This window comes from Balaenoptera borealis (genome assembly GCF_965194805.1).
Source record: "Balaenoptera borealis genome assembly, chromosome: 2".
NCBI lineage: Eukaryota > Metazoa > Chordata > Mammalia > Artiodactyla > Balaenopteridae > Balaenoptera > Balaenoptera borealis.
The window spans coordinates 152,946,867-152,974,634 of NC_138867.1; the positions used below are offsets into that span (position 1 = coordinate 152,946,867).

At 42.0% G+C, this 27,768-nt stretch overlaps 1 protein-coding gene across 12 annotated transcripts in view; it reads left to right on the forward strand.

The window, feature by feature from the left end:
• TENM2 (teneurin transmembrane protein 2) overlaps positions 1-27,768 on the forward strand; it is a 590,108-nt gene that overhangs the window by 59,377 nt on the left and 502,963 nt on the right. For 3 of the 12 annotated variants that reach the window (XM_082378739.1, XM_082378742.1, XM_082378744.1), the window contains exon 1: positions 5,517-5,883. The exons of 2 other annotated variants lie outside the window; for them this stretch is intronic. In XM_082378739.1, the coding sequence (XP_082234865.1) occupies positions 5,739-5,883 (145 nt within the window). In that variant the 5' untranslated portion in view covers positions 5,517-5,738. Of the gene's footprint in view, positions 1-5,515; positions 5,884-6,065; positions 6,131-27,768 lie in introns of those variants that run through there. 7 more of the 12 variants (XM_082378733.1, XM_082378743.1, XM_082378745.1 and 4 more) reach the window with 5 other exon arrangements.

The window sequence follows — 27,768 nt, forward strand, 5'->3', positions numbered from 1 at the left end:
CTTCTCTGGCTAATCCTTGTTACTTTCCAGTTGCCAGAAACCTTTAGTAATGTGATCATTTTTCCTTAAAGATTTCTAGGATAAAAACATAGTTTTACCTTTTATAACCTCCACATCCCAGAGAATTCCTTTTTGAAAATGTACTACCCTATACTACTTCCTACTGTGGAATTAGTTTTCTGTATGTCTTCCAGTTGCCTGTGGTCATTAATAGAAATTTTTCCCATTGGTCAGTATTTTTTTTTTCTATAATTCTTCTTTCTGGTAAGAAGAGTATGCAGAATTCTCCCCACCCCAATTTAATAGTTAGATTAAATTATGTTATGGTATGTATTGAGAAGTTTTTGTAATTCCGTTATGTTTCATTGACCCCTCTTTATAAGGTGTTGATATATAAAGACATTTCAATCTGTAAGAAACTGCTTGTTTTTCATTAAGATAAGAACAATTCACGTTTTTGTATATATATCTCCATTTTTTAAAGGAATCAAACATAATGATATTGATTTCATTACATGTCTATTGAAATTGAGTATTTTACTGTAACAGCAGAGAAAGTGAGGCAAAAGTGAAAAAAAATTTCTTATTTAGGACAAGAAGTATACAAGGTATTTATACTAAGAACTGACATAAATAAGACATGATTCCTGTCTTTGAAAGACTTACACTTGAGTAGGTTAGGGCAAAAAGAATGTTCAGATATCCATAATTAGATGAACAGAAGGAAATAAAAGTTCAAGGGGAAGAAAGTGAGATTTACAAAGACTGAGGAGGTCTACGAATTCAATGCTGAGTCCTATGACCCACATCTTCCAGGTCAGCATGAGAGGAGGGAACAGCACAGTGAGATCAGCCAGTGACGTGCGTTAGCGTTTGATATCTCTCTTTTCTGAGTGGGTATCTTTGCTTTTTACCCCAGATTTCTTAGACCATGTATATTAGATTAATAAGAAGATCAACACCTCCTTTTTTGAAGGAGGCAATTTGGGGGCAAAATTGGGATCTGGAAGTGGCTCGATCCCTAGCTACATTGCCCATTCTGATAAAATCATCATCATCTTAATAATCTCTCTTTTGCTTTGATCAGGTGTAGTAGACTTTGTCAAAAGTAATGGAGATGATTTTTTAAAGTGAAAAGGCATAAGGGGGTTCCTTGCAGGATTGGTTCATTATTCAGGGGGAAAGTTATCAGCCTCCCTGGAGAACTCTAAGGAAGGAAAGACTGAGCCAAGCGACAAGTTGATTTAAATGATAAACTGGCGGTAAAGCCCCTAACAGAGAACTGGCACAGAATAGGTGCTCAATGAATGTAAATTCTCCATCTCTCTTCCCCTGCTCCAACAGGATGGCTTAGCCCTATGCTCTTATGTGCTCCAGTTGGTGTTCCTGTAAATGTGCTTAGAGCTTCAAGGGCTCCGGTGACACCCGCGGGTTAAGGGGTCCGATTATCAGAGCAGCATCTTTCTCCTTGACTTCTAATGTACTGAGTAATTCTTGATGGTAGCTTTGCCCTTGTCATCCAGCAATGGTCCTCTTCTTTTGACTCCAGCATTCTCTGAAGTGTGAGTCTGATTATAAAGGGGATGAGCCCAGGTGTGCTATGTTTGTGGTGACCTAACATTTTCTGCTGGGATGATTGATATACAAAAGAAGCAGTTAATCAAGAATGGACAACTGGGACTTTGAAACCACACTATGTTAAAGTAATATACCTACATTTTGATCCTTTCTCTAGACCTCTGGGAGTCTTTTTGAATACTAAACTCATTAACCCGCCTGGGGCTTTTTTTTTTAACGTAAAAATGATGTGGGTGGCTGATTCGGCATTATGGTAGATTCTAACTGCCACCCCCTCCAGAAATATGTCTAGACTGATATTTTATTTCCAGGAGGAAGATAGAATTCTTCCTTCCGTGGTATGGCTCTGTAGAAGGTCTCTGAGAACTTAGGACTTAACATTTTCTGATGTGACTATATCATATTCCACTAGTATTTCAGAAGTTATGCTTTAGGAAGGTCTTAGAGAAAATGTATAGGATAGGACAACAGTATGTAACATCGGGGGACCTGACTTGAATTTGATATCAGGAAAGGCTTCCCTAAAGAACTGAACTGATGAATAGTAGGTAACCAGAAGAAGGGGTTAGGGGGAGGGAGGGAGAGGAAGAATATGTGTGGACTGGGAGGAAAATAGTGAGTTCCAAGAATGAAAGGGTAAGGTTCCTGGGGCAGAGAGAGGGAGCAGGAGAGAGGAGTGAAGCAGATGGTAAGAAGTGGGCAAGGTCCAGATCCAACACAGGTTCCTGGTCTATCTTAAGGGGATATGGACTCCATCCTCGGAAAACTGGGAAGCCAGCGAAGGATTTTGAAGAAGGGGCTGTCATCAGATTTGTCTTTAAAAGATCATTTTGCCTGCCATGTGGATAAAGAATTAGAGAGACGAGCAAGAGTGATATTGAGAGAACCAACATGAGGTTGTCATACTGTGTAAGATGCAATGATGGCAGAGAACAGCATGATAATTTGTCCTTTTGCCTCGGAAGTTTACAATCTAGTAACGGATTGGAAATACATACACAGACTATTACCATGAAATATGTAATGTGCCACAGGAATTAAGCAAAGTAAAATGAGAAAAGGGAAAAGCCATTTTAGCAGAGAAAATCAGGGGAATATCTTCTTACGTGTTGAACAGCCAATCCTGTGACCTGAGGTTTGTTTGTTTTGTTTTTTTTGCTTTTTTTGTTGTTGTTTTGATTTTAGTTACAACTGCTTCCAGGATAAGAAACCGCTTTAAAAGTAGCATTCCCACTGTTTCGGTTGCTTTTAAAGCTACAACACAAACACATATTTTATATTCAGTTTCACATTATCTTTGTCAGACAGTAGAAAGCATGTTTTGGTTAATTTCCTTTTAGAAAGAAGTAAGTGAATTTCCCATTCCTTGTCCAGGTCATCTGTCTGTCAGTACAGTCAGGAAAAATTCAGAGACAAATCTCTTTGTAGAGGACATGCTACTGCTGAGTCAACAATACGGACACACAGGCAAATGCAAATGAAAGGTATATGATGATTTTATCCTGAGAAATCTGAAAGAGATTGCAGGTAGAAAGACCTATATAACGTTCTCCTATAGCTCTTGGGGCCCCTTTTTGAAATACCCTTCTGAGACTCCACTCTACTTATCATTCATCACTTCCCGCACCTACATCCAGCTCTCTTTCAATGAGGATGGCCAGTCAGGTGCGCTGATTTGCTATGATGGAAAAGCTGCCACATTCCACGGGTGGATCTCCTTTGAAAAGAAATAGGCTGGATTATACTGAGCTTATGAGAAGGAAAACTCTCAGTTGGTCATGTAGAGAGGCATTGGGAAAGTTCTTGCTCATGATTTCATATTGGCTTAACTCTCAGCTCCATCCATATGTGAGTTTGGGTAAGTCATTTAAGCTCTCTGAGTTTCTTTGGAAAAATAAGATGATTATGCTGATTGATCACCCAGGTGTTTTGCAATCTTAGTTCCAGATATATATTTCCATCCAGGAGAGCTGTGAACTAATTTTCCAGAAGGTTCTTTAGGCTCAGGTTAATTGCAAATGTTTAGTTATATGGTCTATACACAAGAGAGTGCTTGACTCTATGTATCCTTCATACTGATGTCAGAGAAAAAAGAGAGAGAGAATTCCTTTAGTCCTCTGAGTATCTGAAAAATGCATTTGGGGCAAGAGGTGCCTCTTTGAATATGAATTTTGACTGTGCCTGGTGGTTTTGAAGATTGAAGAAACATCATATCTGGGCTAAGAAAAATAGTAGTCTCCCATAGTTTGCATTCTTAGACCACACCCAGAAAATTCTGTTCTATTTGATATGATGCAGTTTAAAAATGCTGACAAATCTGAATCAAAGAAACATGATAAAGATGAAGAAAAATCTGGAAAATTTGCTATATAAGGAAAAGTTGTTAAAAATTGGAAAGGCTTGGTCTTGCAGACTTAGGGATACATTACAGCTGTCTCAAATATTGTGTAGAACTATCAAGGGAAGAGAAATGAGACTTATCCTGGCTCTGCCTTTCCTATTAAGCCTGGGGTAAATCGATTGAAATTTTAACCAGCTTAATTTGCGCTCAGTGTGGAGAAGAAATTTCTGACAACACTAGCTAACCAAGAATGGAAGGTGACCTAGTTTCCCTTGTGTAGAGGAGTAATACGCAGGAGACTGGATATTAACAATAGTGATCATAAGAGGCAGTGATTTAGGTGTTTTTGCATGTATTAACCCAGTCGTCATAACACCGCTTTGAGGTAGCTTCTTTTTATCATTCCAATAGTATGGATGGAGAAACTGAGGCACAGTATGGCTAAGCCACTTGCCTAATTTGTCGCCTAATTAGTAGGTGACAAAGCTGGGATTTGAAACCGTGCAGTCTGATCGTAGAGTCCTCAGGCTTAGCTGAGCTGCTCTATTGCTTATAGATGGGCATCACTTAGAGAATCTGTGGGTGGGATTTCTGCCCTGAGTTTCCAAGGAGGTGTTTGAAGAGGCCACCAGTAGCAGTGCATTCTGGGGTGGTGCATAACACTTTCAGAGGTGCCTTCCTGCACGTGCACCCAGAGCCCTTGGGGTTGAGCCTCCACGCCCAGTTGCTCATTCTGCTGTAGGTACGCATAGCCATTCAGTTGCCTTCCCCACACCATCTGGAGTTGGGCTTCGTTGTTTCTTGGTAGAATTGTCTTTGTCTTGCCATATCAATGTCATCCACTTCAGCCATACCCTGGCATTCCTTTAAACAAAAAAAAAATCGAAAACGTATCCAGAAATATTGCAAGAAAAAAAGCCCTGCTATCTGGGTGTACAGGCTACAACAAGACCTTTCTTCCAGACATGATGGATAGCTGTTTGTCCTCTTCTCCCCCAGAGACTGCATCTTATATGAATGTTTGCCTTCATCAGCCCTTTGACAGTTAGGAACGATAAGAAATGGCAAGTACTTTCTAGTTCGGAAAGAGAGAGAGAATCCCTTTCAGACTTGGTAAGATTTATCTAAAGGTAACTGACCAAGAAGGAGAACTGACCCCACTTCATATACAGGTGCTTTAAAATCATTTGACAACAGGTAGTTAAAATGTAAGTATGCCATGCTGTCAATCACATTCTGTCTTTCTGGATTTGAACGCTTGTTTCACTTGAGGGAAGATGATATTGGAACATTTTATGGCATCCATCAACAAGAATGTGCACGTGGTTTCAAATAAGGGTTTCCAGCCTTCTGAAACCAATTACTTCTGCTTAAGTAGAAATGCCAAAGCAGAGATATGTCAGCAACTAAGAGAATAGTTGTTTGAAGTAATAATAAATACACCCAATGATGATGCCTTGAAACGACAGAAATTGTACACATACACACACACATGCACAAACCTTTTTAAGAGATATTTTTAAAAGTCTGTGTCAAACAGTGTTAACCCAGAGAAATGCAGAAATGTCAGACATGGGCAGGACTTGCGGTTGGCATTTGGCTGCCAGCGGGGGAGGCGTCCTCCCACACTAATTCCTCAGGAACCTCATGCTGTGTCTGTCTACAGGGAAGGGAGAAAAAAAGGGAGCAGGGGGAGAGCAGATACTGCCTCTGATGTTTTTCCTTCGCAGCTGGAGAAGGCCTCAGCTGTGTCAGGCTGGGACTGCTGGTGATTTTCTGTAGAGGGGACCACATAAGGAAGAGCAGCCCATCCCAGCTTATGCCAATGGTGAGCCAGCCTCTCCTGATCGTCAGCGTGGCTGGCACAATTGAATGCAAGCCAGACTGCCTCTCATGGAGACGCGTGAGTGCCTCACCTCTGCCTTTGAGTCCTCTCCATGGGAAGGTTGTGATGGAGTCTCTGGGTAAGGATAACGGAGGTGCATGCACATGGGGCTTTGCAATGACCTTTCCTAATTGACAGAGTAGTTGGCGCATTTTCTTTAAGCCTTCAGTGGGTATTGAGGGAAGGATGGGGGACTTGGCAGGGAAACTGCTCTTGCCTGCAGCTCTCTAAGAGTAGCCGTGGATTCTTGTCACCGAATAGAATTTCCAATTCTTATCAAGCTGTGGATCTGCAGTTTTTTCTACTACCTTCATGATGGCTGCCAGGTATGGCATCAGAAAAATATTCTGTGAACATAGATATAAAATGGGATTGATTAACTGTAAACATCTGTTAGGTCAAGCATCTTATGTCTATTGCAGAAATATTCTTTCAAGTGACTCTGTCTACATATGTCACATTTTTTCACCCTCCAGAGACCTATTTGTGGTAGCTCTCTGTGCACTGATTGGCTTTACCCTTGGCTGTAGCTCTGTGTTGAGGCATTTTATTTTTTTAACATCTTTATTGGAGTACAATTGCTTTACATTGTTGTGTGAGTTGCTGCTGTATAACAAAGTGAATCAGCTATACGTATACATATATCCCCATATCCCCTCCCTCTAGGGTCTCCCTCCCACCCTCCCTATCCCACCCCTCTGGGTGGTCACAAAGCACCGAGCTGATCTCCCTGTGCTATGCGGCCGCTTCCCACTAGCTATCTATTTTACATTTGGTAGTGTATTTATGTCCATGCCACTCTCTCACTTCGTCCCAGCTTACCCTTCCCCCTCCCCCTCCCCGTGTCCTCAGGTCCATTCTCTATGTCTGTGTCTTTATTCCTGTGCTGCCCCTAGGTTCTTCAGAACCATTTTTTTTTAGATTCCATATATGTGTGTTAGCGTAGGGTATTTGTTTTTCTCTTTCTGACTTACTTCACTCTGTATGACAGACTCTAGGTCCATCCACCTCACTACCAATAACTCAATTTCGTTTCTTTTTATGGCTGAGTAATATTCCATTGTATATATGTGCCACATCTTCTTTATCCATTCATCTGTCGATGGACACTTAGGTTGCTTCCATGTCCTGGCTATTGTAAATAGAGCTGCAATGAACATTGTGCTACATGACTCTTTTTGAATGATGGTTTTCTCAGGGTATATGCCCAGTGGTGGGATTGCTGGGTCGTATGGTAGTTCTATTTGTAGTTTTTTAAGGAACCTCCATACTGTTCTCCATAGTGGCTGTATCAATTTACATTCCCACCAACAGTGCAAGAGGGTTCCCTTTTCTCCACACCCTCGCCAGCATTTATTGTTTGTAGATTTTTTGGTGACGGCCATTCTGACTGGTGTGAGGTTGAAGCATTTTTTAAAACAGGCAAAAAGAGAGAGGGGAAATGATTCATCTATTAACCGAACTTTTCTTCAAAACATGGATGATTCTTGCGATCTGTATCTGATATTTAGTATGCTGAACAGATTTTTAAGAAACTCCTGGTGTATTCTGCTGCAGGTGCTGGGTCTGTTGACACATCTTCAGGTGTACTATTTGCCTTCGAAGGGCACACTGCTGTCATGGCAATTTAAATAGAGTACTAATAATCCCTTGCATTTCAGGGCAATTTATGTTTTACAGAGTTCTTTTACTCATTTTATCGAATTGATCTCATTTGATCATTACATCAACCCTGTGTGGTAGGTATTATGATTTTTATTAGCTCCATTTTGTGAAGGAGGAAACTAATGGCAAAGGACTCATCCAAGGTCATACAACTGAGGAGTGTTGGTACTTCACTCCTCGTCTCAGGCATTTGTTTTCTTGTGCAAATGACCTGTAGGTGGTAGAGACACAACCACACAAATACAGGTTCCTACTTCCATACTGTCTAACATATATTTGCCATTTTCCTTGTGTGGCCCACTTCTTGCTCTTCAGGCCACAGTAAGGACAGTGTGGAGTAGGACAAGTTCAATTTGAGTGTGCGATGCCTGCCTTTCCTGCTGCACACATGCGTACACACGCGTGCCGCACGTGCACGCACTCTGCTCCCTGGGTTTAGGGGCCCTGAGATGCTGTGAATTTCCTGTCATTTAAAAAGCAAATCATTACTAAATCTGATGGAGGGTTAATATTCAGTATCATGACTCTAGAGAAACAGAAGGCCGATTCTATAGTAGTGTGATTTCATCGACAGTTGTTTGAGTAGAAGGGATCAGGGAGAGCCGGGGGAAACGCCAACATCCTTCACATCATCACACATCAGGTCCCTCCGCGTTTGAGAACAAGCGAGTGTGCCCCCAGCAGCCAGGGAGGGCAGACGCCCTCGTGGAGCTTAGCGCTCTGTCGAAAACTGGCCAGCCAGAGACCTTGAGAGCTAAGACCCACGCGTGAAGTATCTAGGGACACTTTCTTTTTTTGGCTGCACTGCGCAGCATGTGGGATGTTAGTTCCCCAACCAGGGATCGAACCCGTGCCCCCTGCGGTGGAAGCGCCAGGGAGGGCCCTAGGAACACTTTCTAATGGCTACCTGGATGAGCCTCATTGGATTCAGGCGGATACTATCCCCTCCTCCCACCCCTCCCTTCCCCCAGCCAAGGCTCTGCTTCCCAACATCCGCATTCAGGCTCAACAGCAGGTGTCCACTGACTCTTTGTCAGAACACAGGGATGCGACTTGAACTGTCATGACACAGGCTCCCATGAATAGGGAGGCATCTCTTTTCAGGTCTACCAAGTATGCTTGGCAGTACTTTCTTCGGCAGAAAGAGGGCGAGGGATTTTGCGTGATATTATTTCCTTTGTCAGGAAAATTTCACATTCTCAAGCGGCCTTCTTAGATCACTGAACAGTGCCCCGGTTACTTTCTAGAACAAACACATGCCCTCCCACCTCAGCCACCGTCTGCTTTCGTGCTTTCATCCACGCACACGTACAGAAGTGATACAGAATATCGCCAGAGTTGGCCTGGTGAGGGCTGTCTTTTCAACTTTCTTTTTGAGGTTATTCTGAAAAATCTCTTGAGACATAGGTGGAGGGTGGATTCATCAAATCTTAAAATGTCAGAGCTGGAAGGCAGCATAAATTGCATGTGGTCCAACTGTCTCATTATAATGATGAAGAAATCAAGTCCCAGGGAGGTTGAGCTTTGTCCCAGTTTATCATGATAATGACTGTGTTCCATATCTTGCATGTGTCCTTCACGTGCCCCTCCATCTTTCAAGACCTTGCTCTCTGTCCTGAAAGCTGACCACATAGGCTGCATTGTGGGCGCCCTTGTCCTCTGGCTGCCAGCTGTTTACTCAGTGGGAAGAGATCAGAGGGTGGAGGGAAGGGGGGCAGGGTACTTATCACCAGCTTCCTCTTTGTCGTAGGGCCACGAGCTGGCTATTTCCCTGTCCCCGAGATGCCAGCCCTCTTAGGTGGCCCTCTCCATATAGTTTTCTCTTTCTGGTTCCCCTCGTCACTCCCTCCCCTTGACCCTTGACAATGCCGGCAACTTCCCTCTTTGGCTTGCCCGAGAGCACTGCACCAACCCTTCTGTTTTCCCTGATGCCCGACCACAACTTTTAAAATAGTCCACTGGATAAGCTTTCCTCACTTTACCCAGTTTGTGTGTCACCTGCTTTCAGGCTGTGACCTTGACTGACATAGTAACAGCTGGAGCTAAAACTACAGCCCAGCTGGTTCTCCCTCTTCTGACCCCCCTACCCTGTTAGTCCTTACACCATACTTCGTTTATTATGGATAGCTTAATACTTTGCATAAATACATTATCTCTTATAAATACATATTGCTAGTCACTATGAAAAGTATTAGCATTCAGTGGTTAAACGCATGTGTTCAAAGTCTTGGGTTCAAATCTCAGTTCTGCCACTTACTAGGTGTTTCTTAACTAGCAAGTTGCTTGACCTCTCTGTGTCTCAGTATCCTCGTTCATAACTAAAATGCTATGGTGAAGATTAAATGATACCAGTGCATTCAGAGGACTTAGTACACATAAGTGTTCAATATGAAGTGTTCGTAAGTGCCCAGCACATGGTAAGTGTTCTGTAACTGTTAGGTTTTACTAGCATTTGCTCTTTGTCAGGACTCAATTTCTGTACATGGAAACATTTATTAGGACTCTAATTCTGTAAGTGGAAACTGTGTAGATTTTCCTGAGCCTTGCACAGTGTCATAAGATTTCATGAGGATGAAGTCGTTAGTTCCCAGGAACGCCGAAGAGTGATGGGGAATTGTTGGGGAGGTGCTGATGAGTAGGGACGTGAGTCATGGGGCTGCGAGGACAGATGGAACAGGAATGCAGACAGCGCCCTGACGGACAAGCCTAGATTTGCCCGGAAGCTGTGCTCTGCCTGGGAGGGACGGGAATCAGCTCCCTTCCGGCAGGGTGGGTGTCGCTTCCCAGCTGGCGGACCCGAGGGGAGATCATGGGATCTGTTGCTTGAGAGAGACAGTCATGAGCCTGGAGGTTCCTGCAACAATAAAGATACAAGGGCTAGTTTCCAAAGATGCCGACAAGTCCCCACCTGGAGACAGGATTTCTTTACTTTCAGGGTGTGAAATAAAGCATTGGGTTCTTTTTCCAAAAAAGTAGATTTTGTTTTTCAGAGACTTATGCTTCCTTTGGAATTGTTGATGAATATTCAGAAATGTGAAATGGGTTATATTTGAGTGTGGTCCTGGCGAAGAGTTGTGGGTATTTGGAGAGAGGGACTGGACCATCCTAAACTCCCTAATCAAGTAGAATGTGAGGCGGGCTCCTCCCCGATTAAAACTCCGTGTGGTGCATTTTCTCCTGGTCTCCCCAGAGGTGTGGTAAGTCCTGGCTTCCCTTACTTACGTACAGTGTCTTCTCTCCTATCATTAAATAGGAGCCTGGGACATGCCTCTGGAAGAAAAGGAAATAAAGTCATCCCATCTTCTATTGCCCAGTGACAACCCTCTGTTATTACTTTATGTCAGACAAGCAGAGAATTGAATACCCTTTTGGAGACTGTAGGAACCTAGGAGGAAGTCCACGCTGTACTGTCTCTGTGAGTGGGTCCTAACATCCTACTCAGGCAGCCGGGGCGCCTCCCACTTGACCCCTTTTTCCCTTTTCTCCTTTGACTAGGATTTTGATTTCTGGTCCAGAAGGTCATTAACCCTGGAGCCGACAGTCAGATTGCATTGAGGCTGCCCTAAGCGCCCTTGATGGAGTGACTTGTAAATAAACGTCAGTCCCTAGTGAGTGTGCTGCCCCCCATAGCTGGCCTCTTGTTGCTCTGTCCACCCCGTGTGTCCACACTCCCGCTCAGCAAGGCACCCACTGAGCGCCTCTGTGGCACCGTGTCCAGGACTGTCTGTGACTAAGATAGTGAGTGAACGCATCCTCCTTTCTCAACTTGCTGCTGTACCTCTTTTCAGTCTTTTTTTTTTTTTTAATTAATAGCTACTTTATTTATTTATTATTTATTTTATTTATTTTTGGCTGTGTTGGGTCTTCGTTTTCGTGCGAGGGTTTTCTCTAGTTGTGGCAAGCGGGGGCCACTCTTCATCACGGTGCGCGGGCCCCTTCACTATCGCGGCCTCTCTTGTTGCGGAGCACAGGCTCCAGACGCGCAGGCTCAGTAGTTGTGGCTCACGGGCCCAGCTGCTCCGCGGCATGTGGGATCTTCCCAGACCAGGGCTCGAACCCGTGTCCCCTGCATTGGCAGGCAGATTCTCAACCACTGCGCCACCAGGGAAGCCCCAGTCTTTTTTTTTTTTTAAGGAACTTTGTCAGCGAGTCCTCTCCCGAATATGCTATTTAAAAGTAAATCACTCTCTCTCCTACCCAGCCCCCTCACTCTCAATCCCCTTTACCTCGTTGTATTTTTTTAAATTTTTCTTTCTTTTTTTTTTTGTTCATGGTACTTCTGAGTTTCTGACATGCTATGTAGTTATATATTATGTTATGGTTTCTTTGCCTCTACCCACTGATACATAAGCACCACCAGGGCAGGAAACTTGGTCTATTTTGTTCAAAAATATATCCCATGGGCCCAGAATGGTGCCTGGTACATGGTAGGTTCTCTGCCAATGTTTTGCAGAATGAATGACTAACCAAGCCTCCCAAAGAGGCCACTCCAAGAGATTCCTTAACTCTAGAAAAAGGCCCAATGCTGTGTTTTTCTCCACCTTGAAGACTGTGAACTGCTATTAGGAAAAATCACTCAAAAATCAGATTCTATGAAAATGTTAGCATCGAGGCAAAAGAGAAATTTGTCTTCATAACTGATACATGTTTCAGCTTTCGATTATTAACAAATTGAAAGCACAAGGTTAAAATCCCCAAGTAGTACGCGACCCGACAAAATGCCCTGCCAACCTCTGATTAAGGCCAAACAGCCTGACGTGAAGCATCAGAATCTATCCCAGGGCCCTCTGCGGAAACTGGCATCTCCACTTAGCTTCCTGAGTTTCCCAACAGCTGTTCTGAGCTCGGGCCCTTGACATTCCCCCTCCCACCACAGAGGCATCCAACGATGATCATATATCCACTGGGCCAGAGACAGAGAGAGAGTGCCAGAAGGGCCACATCTAACAACATCACTGATGAGAAAAGTTTCATCAACTTTGAATCATCGGTATGTTTGCACCAATGAGCTGAGGGCTGCAGGAATCAGCTGTGTGGCTGGAAAGAATTAAGCAGATGCGGAAGTACCGCCTGACTTGGGGCTAGCCTGAGGAACCACGTAGTTCTTGATTCTCAGATGGCTTTTTGGAAGGGAATCAAAGTGACTAATTTTCCATCTCTCTCTCACACACACAAACACACACAGTGTGCGTGCATGCATACACAGATCTAAGGTAGCCTACAAATGAGCTAAGAATCTGAGCAGCTTTTTAGGAGGAAAAAATCTCCTCCTGCCACATCCCCAAACACCCTTATTTCTACTTTTAGGTGTTGGGAGAACCTAAGCACGTCCGTGATCTGTTTTTCATCTGCATAACACATTCGAGCTTCTTTATCAGGTAGAAGAAATTCCACTAAAGATCAACAAGAATGCATAATGTTTGCAGTGGCCAATCGTTTTCTCAGAGCTGCTTCCCTCCCCTTCTTATCTTCGTGTGTTTCTTTTGCCTATGTGAGACCCTCTGGGATTTAAGTTGGTGCCCCAATATGCAGAGTTCTGGCTGTCAACGGGCAATGGTAAGGTTAGGGATGAAAAGCCGATTTTAGATACTCTCCTAGCATTGATCTCTGATAATCAGAAAGGCTTTTGCTGTGCTGGTTCACTTCTGTGCTTAGGCAAAGACTTTGACAGATTTACTGCCACAGCGTTTTCTATCTATTATAAAGTAGCATCAGCATTCAGGGTGCCGTTTCCCTTTCTCTGACCCAGTTTTAAAAACATCCAATTCAAGGTGCTTCATTGAGTTTACATAGAGGTTGCAAAGCAATCAGAATTCCTCCTACAGTTGTTACCACAAGAATTGCTATAAGGCCCCTGTATCTTGCCCTCCAAAAGCTGCTGTCTTTTGGTGTGAAGAATGACTGCCATGCAGGAAATACTTTACCAAAATCCATCCAATTGAACTGTCAGAGTTTTGTTTTGTTTTGTTTTTTCCCTTCCTCCCTTGATTCCTTTTCCGTTATCACTGATTTTCTAGTTTGTAAAGTCCACGTTCACACTTTCTCTCTGGCCTGCCTTCTCCCTGCACAGCAATTCCAGAAACCAGTTCTGTGGCCCTAACGCACACGCTATTGAATATTGGCACTCCAAGTCGCACGAGTTTATTCCAACTCTCTCGTTGAAGGCAGCCCATGCAAGGCTTACTGCTTAGAGAAAAATATGGTCTAAGCAAGTGAATGCTTTAAAAGATCTTTTTGAAAAGTGCTTCTTGAGGTAGATTGGTTTGTGTCCCATCCTGTCTGCTGTGTTCATTTTCTCTCTCACCTACACAGGCCATATAAAGCACAGCTTTTACCAACAGCTTTTCCCAGCTCACAAGTCAACGTCATTGTGTTCTTTCCATTAGATTCTTTATGCTGAGTGTTTGAAATGGCAGCCTCGAGCTCCCAAGTGATCAGCAAATGTCAAGTGTCCCCAAGCACAGAAACCAGCTGAGATACTAAGACACTGCAGGCTGAAGGAGAATTGTATTATTGTTAGGTTTCTGGTGGGACAGGGAATAGGAGAAAAGGCGGGGGGTGGGGTGGGGGTGGGGCGGGGGAGAAGATGCCTCACACAGACACAAACACATCATCTTCAATTGCTCAGCATCTTTCGATAAACAAAGTCACGCTAACACCACATTTGGAGGCAGTTTGCTAACTTCATTACCAACCTTGCCTTGAACAAATGGTAACTGGCAGTAGGTACTTCTAACTTTTCATGAATTTGTTTTAATACCTGGAATGTTTCTCCCATGTAGGCTGAACTTCCTCTCACTTTAAATTGTCTGTTTACTTTAATGAAGCCTTCCCCAGCTCTCCAACGTGTTGAGCTTGACAAGCATTAATTTACAGAGAGCATTTTTTTTCCTTTTCTTACTTTTTTTTTTTCTTTTTTACTTTAGCCCTTTCATGCTTGCAAGGCAAAGAAGCCAGTGAACAACTGACAAGCAATACATTGTTAATCCAGGCTTTCTAGGGGAGAAAGGACTTAACCAATGAAAGTCTGAATTTCCAAGCTATTCCTGCTGATGGTCTACGTTGTGTCTCTTTACTTTGGCTTCTTAAAATAGGCATCTTTAGATAGGGTCTGGCCAAGAGAGAGATGCTGAGAAATTCTCAATTTCACATTCCTGCTGTGGCAAAAAGAAAAAAATTCATAGTTGGGGGTAAATTTGAGAGACTGCTGAGTCTTCCTTCCACTTCTTGTAACTCCGATTTGACGCTCCAAGCTGCTATTTGCTTTTTTATGTCTCCGTCCAGATTTTACTTCTCCCAGGAAATGTTCAGTGACCACCCCTCCCCATGCCACCCACAGTTAAGTAAGGTTCCTCTTCCCTGCTCTCATGGCACCATCTGTTTTTTCCATCACAGTGCTTCTTATATCCTATTTAAATTAATTTAGCAATTTAATTTAAATTGTCTCGATTGTCAGCTCTCCAAGGAGTGAGATGCTGTCTCACCCTTTGTCAGATCCCACCTGGCAAAGAGCAGCTTCCCAAGAAGTAGACCTCTGGTGGGATGTGATTTGTAAGCTTTGTGATCTGGAAGCCAGAAAGAGCGCTCACTCATGCCTCTGTGTTTCAGACAGTCCATTGAGTCACATGTGGCAAGTAAGCCTACCTTTTCAGAAATAAATAGAGCACGTTCTTAAGCAGAAGGGGGGCGCTGGGAGACGGCGAGCCATGAGGATTGCCTCTTCTCCAGTCTGTCACCCTCATGCAGAGGAGATCAGGGCCAGGATGCATATTTATGATCTCTGGATGAATGTGCCTTCTTTACCTGCCCGTGGGGAGCTCTCCCACGAGTCTCCCCTCCACCAGCCACACTTCCCTGCTTTGATGGATGGAGCTGACTGGGCAAATTGCTATGCTGATGAACTGCTCAGCTACCTGAGCACATGTTCCAGGGAGATCTCCAGGGATAAACCACATTTTAGAGAAGGCTTCATCCACAGCCTGGGGTGAGCCTTTTAGCCCTGACCTAGTGGAGTTGCTGGGGTAAGGAAGACGAAAAGACTACAGTTATCGCGCTCACTTTTTAGCAACCCCAGTGCCTGTCCTTGGGCTAGAAGGAAGCCTTACTGCATTTTTCTCTCCTCCCAGAAGGTTATTCAAATTGAGACCTCGAGGTCTGGGTGTCACTGTGCTCATTGAAAGAGGGAAACCAAGAAGCTGAACTGAAAGCACTTAAAGGCAGGATGCATTACCTTAAAATATGCAGATGGAAAACTGACATTATTGTCAATGTCAGAAGTCACCTTTCTGAGTAAACATTCACCTCTGGGCAAATGCGGGGCTGTGTTTCTTTCCGTTTACAAATGACAGTATGCAAATGCAGGGGGGTTGTGCCCCAGAACTCGGAGTTGTCTTCTTTCATCTATCTGTAATGAGGAACATGCAGGAATCTGTCAAAAAAAAAGGCACCCTGGGCTTGATTTGTTCCTTCTGAATAGAGGGGATTTCAGCGTTAAATCTGCCAGTTGGTTTTGTGCCTAAGTATTACATCAGTCTCTCGTATGATCTTGCATCCTGTGTAAAATGCAATATTGGGGCCTAATGGGCAGGATTAGCAAGAGCTGGGAAGCCATAAATGAAAGTTTCTTGTTTCTCGAGAACAAGTTAGAGCTTTTATATTATCTGCCGCGGAGCTCGGTGAATTTAAATATATCTCTTGGGCTTTGGTAATATTCGTGTTAATGTCAAAATTGATCCCATTGTTATTGAGACGTGTGGGTTTTTTTCAGGTTGAAGACCCATAGTGCCTGTTGCCAAGGCTGATGAATATCTGAGTGGGATAGGTTCCTTCCATCCTTTTCCCGGAACTAAGTGAGGTTATCATTGGTGCCTGCTACCAAGTTGTGTCTGTAGGTTTGCCTTTTCCTGTAATTCACTCATAAACTTAACTGATATTTTTTGAGTACCTACTATGTGCCAGACACTCTCCTTGACTCTGGGGATGAAACAGTGAACAGCAAGATCTGGGCTCTTCCCCCATAGGATTCCTACTTAGATATGGAGAGAAACAATAAAGTAAACACACAAGCAAAAAATTATAATTGTGCACTGACATCAGTGCGCCATGGGAAAAAGAGGATGAGAAGAGAGGGAATTATGGGGAGGGAAACCACTAGATCTGTTGGGGACAAGACAATATTTAAGCTGCGACAGAAAGGATGAGGCCAAGCCAGCCTTGAAGATGGAGGGGGAAAGAGCTTTCAACACAAAAGAATAGTATGTGCAAAGATCCTAAACTGGGGAAGAGCCTGGGATATTTGAAGAACTAGATGGAGACGAACATGTCTAGTGCAGAACAAGAAGGCAGCGTGGGATGAGATGGAATTAAAGAGGCTCCTGCAGAGAATACATCATACAGGGCCTTGTAGCCACTGGAAGGAGTTTACCATTTTATCCGAAGTGCAGTTAGAAGCCATGAAAGAGTGTTTCTTAGTTCAGTTTATATCTTTTAAATCTATATTTTCACACCTATTAGGATGGTTATTATTATTTTTTAGAACGGCAAGGCTGAGGAGAAATTGGAACCCTTATGCGTAGCTAATGGGAATATGAAATCGTATAGTGCTTGTACAAAACAGTGTGGCAATTCCGCAAAATATTAAACCTAGAATAACCGTAGGATCCAGGGATTCCACTTCTGAGTATATTCCTAAAAGAATTAAAAGCAAGAACTCAAACAGGTATTTGTACACCCATGTTTGCAGCAGCAGTATTCACAATTACCAAAAGGTGGAGATAAACCAATTGTCCACTGACAGATGAAAGGATAAGCAAAATGGGATATATGTATTCCACTATATGTATAGTGGAAGAGTATTCAGGCTTAAGAAAGGAATTTCTGACACATGCCTCAATATATGAACCTTGAAGACATTATACTAAGAGAAATAAACCAGATACACAAAATAAGTATCATATATTCCTACTTATATGAGGTACCTAAAGTAGTCAAATTCATAGACAGAAAGTACAACGGTGATTGCCAGGGGCTGGGGGAAGGGGGGGGGCGGGCGGGGAGGGAATGAGGAGTTGCTGTTTAATGGGTATGGAATTTCCCTGGAAAAGGTGTCAGAGTTCTGGAGATGGATGGTGGTGATGGTTATACAACACTGGAAATGTACTTAAAGCCACTTAATTGTACACTTAAAAAGGATTACGATGGTAAATTTTATGTATTGTATATTTTACCATCATTTTAAAATGCTTTGAAAAAACCCACTCTATTTTATGCTAGCTAGAAAGGCAAGAGAACAGTAGGGAAGACAGATAATTGCTTCAGTCCAGTATTAAGACAATGGTAGTCCAGTGGCAATAGAGATGCAGAGGATCAGTGGATCTGAGACATATATTAAAGGGAGAAAGCTACAGGACTTACTGATGGATAACATCGCAGTTCTTTATAGTTTGACCTCTGATACACTTGAAGCTTTTAGACCACACTTATGGGGGGGAGGGGGGGCGGGTAAAGACTGGCAGAATCCCTTTGACTGGCAGATGTGTTTAAGCTTGACATCTTGGTGTATGACAAGGAAAGTTTTATTTTTAAACCTTTCAGTAGTCTTGGATGGAGTATGGGAGCTATTGCTGTTGACATGTGAATATTTGCATGCACTGTCACACAGCAGTCATATGCTCTGTGTGAGCATGGCTTGTCTTGTGATTTGCAGGGGTAACTAGCATGTGGCTGGAGTTGTTCACTCCCTTCCTTATTAGTAGTGCACGTCTTCCATTAGCATATGCAACTAACTACTCCCTTTCCCCTGTGTAGTGCTGACATTCATTGTAATGATTTATTATCCAAGCTAAATAACCCTCAATGTGAAACAACAAACATGGCTGTGTTTGTATTTTCCATTTGTTTTGTTTTCTCTTTCTTGCTTCCGCACAAGTAGATATTTCTTTACATGATAATTACATGGTGCGGAAACAAACAATTGGAAAGCCCAATAGAAAGATTATGAATGTGGTTTTTTTTTTTTTTTTTGATTGAAAATCTATGCCATTTTAGTGGCATCCCACATAAGTGACTTGGAATTTAAAAATTATTAGATTATTAAGATGTTTGTTAGGAACAAACACTCCATATAAGATTTAATGATCTATGAAAGGGCCACATTTGGGCTTCCCATAGAGCCTCTGAAGAGCCCAGGAGTCTTGTTTTTTTTGTTTGGAATGTTTCTGGAATGGCCTGAACCATGTTATAAAATGGTAGAGAGTATTGGCTGGGTCTGGAGCTCAGCAGTTCCACTGCCTGAGTCATATCCCAGCCACTGACTGGCTGTGTAACCTTAGGTGATGCACTTAAGCTCCCTGAACCTCAGTGTTATCTTCTATAAAATGGGACAATAGCCATACCTATCTCCAGAGGTCCTTGTGATGATTAAGTGAGATACTAAATGTAAAGCCTTTGGAACAGTGCCTTAGAATAAATGCTCAATAAATATTAGCTGTTATTATCATCAGTGAATTGCAAACTATATGCCCATGAGAAAGACGTTATGAAAATAAATGTATGTAGAGACATAATATAAAAAGATAGAGAATTAGACTGGTGGTTGCCAAGGGGGAGGGATTGGGGGAGGGATGGTCCGGGAGTTTGGGATGAGCAGATGTAAGCTATTATACATAGGATGGGTAAATAACAAGGTCCTACTGTGTAGCACAGGGAACTATATTCAATATCCAGTGATAAATAATAATGGAAAAGAATATAAAAAAGCATGTATATCTATGTATAGCTGAATCACTTCACTGTACAGCAGAAATTAACACAACATTGTAAATCAACTATACGTCCACAAAAAAATTTAAAAAAAGAGAAATAGACACACTGAGGTCATTATTGTGTGACTATGTATGTATGACAGTGAAATTAATGTGAGGAATGCTTTAGAGTTTATGGTGTGCTTGGTGTCCACGATAAAGATTTAGCAGGATTTTACCCTGTATAACAGAGATTAGAAATCTTGGTCCATAACTAGTTTGATGTTATTGCAAAGGCACATCCTCACCCACTCTGGTTACTCTGTTTCTTATTAGATTTGTTGCCCATTTTAATCACAATGACCCCTCTTCACATCATTCTGGACATTGGAGACTATTCATTGGCTCATGATAGTTTCTATAACTTAACATTACAGAAAACTAATTGTATTGTATTTCATCCAGTTAAAGCTACTTTACCTGGCTTACTATGGGCAGTTCTGTTTTCTAAAGAAGGAGAAACACTAATTTTTGGTTGAGCTGCAGCTTAAAAATCTAAGCAGGTTTTTCTTGCCACAGGCTTTTCCCCAATAGAAAATTGTTATTGATATTTTGTAAGTATATTCCGTTCAAAGGTAAAAGGCTGTTTCCACTTGCCATTTTTCTAGTGATTTTTTTCCCTACACTGTGTCTGCAAGTCAACACTCCTGGGCTCAATTAAAATATGTATTTAGCCACTGGATTTGCAGAGAGATGATCAAACTTGAATACTAATACCTGGGCTATTGCCTATGAATACTAGGATGGTGCACATTGAGGGATGGCTTTCAAGACAATGGCCAGTGAAACCAGGATGTGTGGCACTGATTACAGCACAGCACACACGTACAGCTGGATTTTGCAGAGTTTTGCAGCAAACACAGAGCGTGGCTCATTAAAATCACAATTCGACTGAGATTACGCCCAGTCTCAATCATACGAATTATGGGAAATTTCAAAACCACCAAAACTATGCCACTTTCTACCTTCCCAGTGCCTAGCGGTCCCACAGGCTGTCCTGTTAGTTTTTCCTAACCTCTGCTCTGAAGACCTAACACATAGCATCATGATAGCAACTGATATTTGTGGAGTTCTTACTGTGTGTAAAGCCCTTAGCTCCTAGCTGAGGATGGAATGATGACCCAAGGCAGGCACAGCCCCTGTTTCTTGGAGCTTTCATTCTAGGGATCAAGGAAGAGGTGATGTAGTCACCTTCTGGGAATTACAGAAGGTTTCCCTAAAAAGGTGCTGATTGGGCAGAACCATGAAGGCTTAATGACTAGGAATGAGAATCTCAGGCAAGAGAAGCAAGGTGCCTATGGCCGTGTGGCAAGTGTGGGCATTGCCAGGTGGGGAACTGGGAGAGATGCTGGGTGTCTGGAGCCAGGAAAAGCAAGGTCCAGAATAATTCTGGAGAAGTGCTAAGGACCAGTCCACCTAGAACATGTTAGGAGTTGTGTCTTGACTTCTTAGACCAGCTTAGGACAATAGTAGGTACTGTTGATACCATCTTTCCAATGCTTTGGCAAATTAAAGCTTTATTAAAGTGGTGAAATAACCTCCTTCCTCATCTAGGAAGTGGCATGTGGAAGATGTGAACCATAGCCTGAGCTTCTAATCACCCTATTATAGTTCCTCTGTTAAGATGCTTCCCAAATATTTTCATGGGGTTTTTACTCAAAGTGTCATCATCCAGGGTCAACGTGGTCTTTCTGTAGAATCTGGTACTTAAGTCTGCCATTGGTTTGGTTGGCATCAGAAAGAAACTAAGCTAACTGCTGGTAAACTAAATGGAGTACACAGATGAACACAACTGCTGTTATGTTTACACCAAATCCTGGGTCTCCAAGCCTCAGGGGGAGGCTTAAAAATTAGGATTTGAATGCTGTTAGTCCCCTTGGGCAGCACAGTGGCTCAGAGAGGATCGTTATAGCTTTCTTAGCTGAGAACAAGTTGTGAAGTCCAAAAAAAGGAGTTCAAAGAGAGCAAAATTAGTGTCATATTAAAAAAGGGTTACAGTGTATTTAAGGAATGAAAATAATCCTCTGAGGTTACATACAAAGAGGAGAAAAGAAAAGAGAAGGGGAGGGGAGGGAAAGGAACAAGAGAGAGGGGGAGGGGAGGGGAAGAGAGAAGAGAAACATTGCTACATTATAAATCGGCTTCAGTCATATTCTCTCCCTCTCCCTCTCTCCCTGCCCCGCTCCTTCCCTCCCTCCTCCTCCCCTACCCTCAACTTTTGCTTTGAAGCTGAACTCTTGATAGAGTAGCCCACCACTAAAGAAAGTGCCCTCTTTTACATGTGCAAGCTTCGTAATTGCTGCAGAAAGGTACTTAGTGGCTCATAATATTCATATAATCAGATTAGTTTTGAATCCTACCTCAGTGGAGGATGTTGGAGTAATCCAATTCACACCTGTTTACCTTGTCTGTGTGGGCACTTCTTTTTCCCAATCATTTCATCCTTTCTCTTGGCCTCAGTGGGTGCCATCAACAAAGAGATCCCAGTATCTCTGAGAACAAGTCAATTACCATACCAGAAAGAAAAGGAACAGACTTAAATGTTTGAAGAGGAGTGGATTCTTTTTTTTTTTTTGCTTTCTCGGTAAGGGTTGAAACGACCCTGAGGCTCTCCACCCGAGGCTACGGAAATTTTGTTGGGCAGTTATATCTCAATTCAGAGACAACTGTCTCCTGACCAATCCACTCTGAGCTTTGAACATATGGCTGTGTCTGATTTCACCAGGGAGAGTTTTGTAAGATCTCTATTCGAGGGAGCGGCCACTACACAGATGAGTGATACACTCCTGGAATTAATTATTGCTTGCCAAGTTTGAGGATTGATTCGCTCTAAGCCCAGAACTAAGAACTCATCTTAAAGCTGAAATATTTTTTGATCATCTGGGTCCAGCTCCCCTTCGTAGACCCTCTAACCTGATGCCATGTGTACTTTGCTATTAATGGTAGGCTTTGAACTCCTTAGTTTGAATTTCACTTTCTAATCATAAATATAAAGACAGTAGGGGCCATGCATTCCCTGGGCCTGATAATTAAGAGCAAGCCTACCTTGCAACTCCAGGCTTCCTTTTTTTCTGTGAAGGCTGCCTTTCTTCCTGAAATGAAAGTGGCATTTCAGCCATCTGGCATAGGCTGCTGTCAATAAAGGAATCCAATCACATCTTACCCATGTTATTTGGCGTGAATAATGAGCTTAGTCTTTATAAATAAATATGTGCTCCCTAGAATATAGGAGTGGCCTCCAGAGTTGCTGATCTTTCCTAAAATGAATACTAGTTGAACAAATAACATATCCCAAAAAAAAAAAAAAAATTCCTAATAATTGCTGGAATCTAATGGGAAAAAGTAGCATGGATTACTGGTGATAGCTGCCTGTCAGTCTTGGAAATCTACCTAAAGGCATGTCAGCTGTGTAAAGTTTTCTCCAGACCAGGGTTTCACTGTCAGGCCATCTCACTTAGGGCTTGATTAGCTTTTCTAGGCAGCGTGGCTCTCTACTCTTTTGGACATTATCCCAGCGGGCATTCTCCTAGGTTTCCCTGGGGAAAGGGTACAGGCCAACTTCTCTCATTTTGTGTTAGGACTTTGAAGTGTGACGTTTTCAATTACCTACCAGACCTGGTATTCTCTCTGAGTAAAACGCCAAGTATCAGACCCACTTGTCTGCAGTCCTAACATTAAAAGCGCCCTATTAATAATTTGTTGCATGTAGATGGCCACAGTGCCACGTTTAAGCACCTCCAATAGGCAGGTTTGCATGTTAAATAGAATCAGTATCCTATTAACCAGAAGAATGAATAAAACTATTCTCCATTTTCTATATGTTTAACCTCTTTGAAACTACTGACAGGTCTTTTATCTTGGAAGTATATTTTACAGGGGAGAAGACTTCCTAAATATGATTTAATTCTTTTCTTCCCTCCGGAGAAACAGGATTTAAAACTTTGTGCTTGTCCCCTCCAGAAAAGGCTCAACCAAACAGAATCAAAATATCACAGCAGTGAAAAAAAAAAAAAGATGCTGTATTGTTTCAGAGTCCAGATCTGTCTCTTGTGATAAAGATATTTAAATCCTCACTATTCACAGGTACAAGCCAATCTGAGCCATGGAATGTATCGAAATGATAGAAAGCTTTCAAGTTGAGCATTTTTGTGTGTGCTCCATGGTTGGAAATTCTGTTGGAGAAATATGGTTAGACTATTTTGACAATTTTTAACCTGCTTAAATTGGATTTTTTTAAGTGCACAAATTGATGTTCTGCCTACTTGGAGAATGTTTTAAAGATACCAGGACTTCAAAGAAAAACAGTGAGAGTAAATCAGATGCAAACATCCCTGTATGCATCCTAGCAAAATTAGTTTAGCATTTCCTAGGGCAATGCTAAATTAGAATGATGCTCAGACATGAGGGTGAGTACCACTGGTAATCATCTTTTTTTTTCATGGAGGGGGGGCTGAGAAAAGGAAAGCTATTTTTACATCTTGTGAGAATCACTGAATGACATCAACTTCATCATTATTTTTCAAGGGTGCAATTGAGAATTCGTAGTGTTCCTGCCACTGTCATGGAGAACTGTGTCAATTTCTGACCCATTGGAATTTGGGGTGTCAGGGGGGCTTTCTTACTCTCCCTGTTCTTTGCTGCCTTCCTATTTGATCATCAGATATCTTTCTTTTTTCTTTTCTTTTCTTTTTTTTTTTTAACTGCAGGGTAAATTAGGTCTCAAAAACAGCAACGTATATTAGACACGATATCAGCTCGAGAAGCTGAAAGCATTTTTTTTTTTTAAATGAAGCCAGAGAGATGGAGTGATCTGCTTGATAATAAAGCTTAGCTTTAATGCCAGCTCCATGCTGTTACAGCATATTACTAAACAGCAAGAAATGTGGCACAGATGTTGTGGCGGCCATATTTTACACCATCCAAAAGGTCATGTCGCTTGTTATTACATTCAGAATCAATATTAAATGAGCGTTCCAAATTTCAGCTGTCAGTTGAATTTATTGCTGCAAACCAAAGCTGAAGGGTTCTCGACTGTGATTCAAGCGAGCTAACAAATTAACTAATATAAGGGCATGCCTAGAAGAAGCAGGTGACCCACATGCCAGCAGCAAAAGCTGAGTTCTTACATAGCTGTGAGAAAGGGCTGCCCCGGATGCCAATCACAAACAATTGTCATCTCAATATTTTACAAAGAATAAAAAGAAGGCAGGAAGGTTCCTAGATGCTCAGGTGGATGAGATATGCTAAGGGCAGCTTCTTTAGGTAAAGCATGAGATACACATATCTGTCAGACAGTATTCACGATGGCTAGCACATCTTGCAGATGGCTTGACCTGCCTCGCCAAATTTGCCCAGAGGTCAGGTCGCCTAACCTTAACTCCATAGCTGTCTTTCAACCTAGACGTGGAAACACTACACCAGGTGCAAATTATGCTGTATTCTTCATCTTGCCATTTATCATCTCCACAGGCACATCAGGGATCATCTTTCTTAGCCGTAGTCAGCTCTAGAAAGTGTACAAAAATATCTAACAGATGGATATCCATTTAATTAGTACATGGACACCCACAGTTGCCTAATATGGTTTATTAAAGGGAACGGGGAATTCCAAGTTACTGAGAAGGAACTGCAGGTATTGTCCTGTTATCCAGCCATCAGATCAAGAGTCTCAGACGTGCCATACCGATGTGTTCTGCACAGAATGGTTGGTGAGAAAGTAGAGGACTGTTGGCAGTAGTCTGCAAGCCTGCGAGTCCACCACGTACCCATGATTTTCTCTGAAAGTATTTTTAAAACCTATCCTCAACACTGTGTACGTCCGTGATACAGTCTCACCAGTGCATCTGTTGGGAGGATGAATGTTGCCCAGTTAGCAAGTGGTCCAGAGGGTGTGCTGGGGCTTCTGCAGGATGTGAGATCTCACAAGGCCGTCCCACCAGGAGAAGTGAGCAGGAGGAAACCAGGTTGTATGGTCCCTTGGCAGATGGAACTTCTCTCCTGAGGATTTCCAGCTCTTGTTGGTGGAAAATCTCCTGAGATTGTGGATGCATTGGTAAGCTTCCAAACTGCTGGTAACTAAGAAGTAGGTTTAACTAGGGCCCTCAGATACTTCCTTGATAAAAATGGTACTCATTTTTGGATATTTTCGCTCACCCTGCCTTCTGTTAACAAATGCAAGTAATGATTTTTAATTGACTTTACTAGGAGTGTTCAGGAAAAAAATCTGTAACTCTAGTAAATAAGTACTTGAGTCAAGGACTATTCATTATTCAAGATTCAATAAACATTTTTTTGAGTACCTACTCTGGGCACAGTCTATGTTCAATGCTCTGGGATAAAAAGATGAACAAGACATGGTTCCTATTCTCAGGGACTGGGAGAGAAACAGATGTATTTCAGTAAGTATAATGCAGTGTAGCAGTGCGTTGCTTAAATTGTTTTACCTTTTGACCCAGCAAGTTTATTTCTAGGAATTTATCCAAAGAAACAGTGTGCAAAATTATGTTTAAATGGATATTAGTTGTATCATGGTGACGGATAGCTAAGTAGATGCTCAATGACTATTTGTTGCATAAATAAATATTATGAACTACTCATAAGAGCAGAAATGGGAAATTCTAAATGTAACAAAGAGAATTAGCTGAAGATGACATCTAAAAAATAAAAGATTTCGGAGGAATTTAAAATTCTGTGAAGAATACTTTATAGCATGGGAAAGATTTCTCAATTTATTGTTTAATGAAAGAGCTTACAAACAAGTATGTGTAGTATGATTTTGGTTTTGTGGAAAGAAAAAAAATACAGAAGAAAAACATTCATATGCTGTATGACCAAACCAACTGATTGATGGGTTAACTAAAAGAGTAAAGCAATGAGTCATAAACATCAATCCATACATATCTAAATAGTTTGTTTCAACTTAAAATATAGAAAAGTATTTTTTTCCACTAATCCTAAACTACACTGATCTTAAGGGGCAAGACTAAGCTTTTTCTTTGAGTGTGAAATTGTTTCTTTCTTGCATAAACTACTCACATTATGCAGTCTGTATGATTTCCTATTTCAGTTCTTTAAAGTAAAGCCAGAAATCAGATGGCTTGCAAAGAAGTCTGAATCCTGAATCCTTCTAGATGTTTACATGTTCCCTAACAATTTTTTCCAGTTGTATCCATACCTAATTTGACAGTATTGTTTGTAGCAATTTGCATGCATTGAGTTTTTTCAAAGCACTGAACTTAAGAAAATGCGTTGTGTTTACACCATTTTATTGGTTCATGCTATATTTAACTGAATTGTGAAATTAGATTAAAATACAACTGGCATAAATAGGTTTGGGAACAAACACAATTTAAAGGAGCAGAAGGGAGAAGGTTATTAGAGAGTAGCCTGCAAACTGCATGCTGTGGATATGCTTGTACGTTTTACGGAGGGTGCACAGAGTACGGGCTAATCCAGCAGACCACTCAAGTGAAAGTTGATTAGGGGAGCTTCAGGTGCATACGTTAGTCAGAAGACAAAAGCAAATGACCAGAAGAACACAAACCACAATGTTAATAGTGCTTATCTCTGGAAGGGGAAATTATGATACATTTGTATTATTTTTCTCCTTTTCTGTATTATTCAAACTCTTTACGATGAATACGCATTCTTTTATTAGCAGACAAATTACTCATTCAATTAATTAATTTTTAAATAAATATTAAAGATAAAAGATGCAGTGTGCCTCGCACTGGGCTATATGATGCAATCAGTGTTTGAGAGGTGGTATGACAGATTTGTTAGCAGGACTGTCTTTACACTTGGGCTCCCTGGCTTTGAATCTCAGATCTGCCACTTTTTACATGTATACCGGTGGGAAAGTTTACTGTAAACCCAGTTTCTGTAACTGCAAAATAGACATAGTAGTAATAGCATCCAACAGCCAGGTTGTTGTGGAGATCAGATAAAGTATATCAGGACCTAAAAAAAACTTCATGATGCAAAGGACTTACGTATTAGCTAGTCTTGTTTTACTATTATTTTTCTTATGTCAAGGGGCCAAATTTCTCAATTGTGAGCCAAACTGAGCCTGTTATTCAAAGAAAAATGCAAGTAAACAAATGATTAAGCGAGAGCACAAGTATTTGTCTTGATGCTGTGGGAGACGGGTTGGCAAACTGCAACCCATGGCCCAAATCTGACCTACCGCCCATTTTTGTAAATAAGGTTTTCTGGGAACACTGCCACGCCACTGATTTATTTATTGTCTATGGCTGCTTCCACGCTCCAGCAGACAGAGTTGAGTAGCTGTGGCAGAGACCACATGGACCGGAAAAGCTGAAATATTTACTCTCTGGTTTTTTATAGAAGACGTTTGCCCACCCCCTGCTGTAGGGAATTCATCGAGTATCCTTATGAGTTGGAGTAAGAAGAGAAGGTTTTGTGAGCTAGAAGGAGGTGGACCAAAGGGATACTGAGAGGTGTGTCCAAATGATGTGTGCAAGGAATCTGCTGAAGCC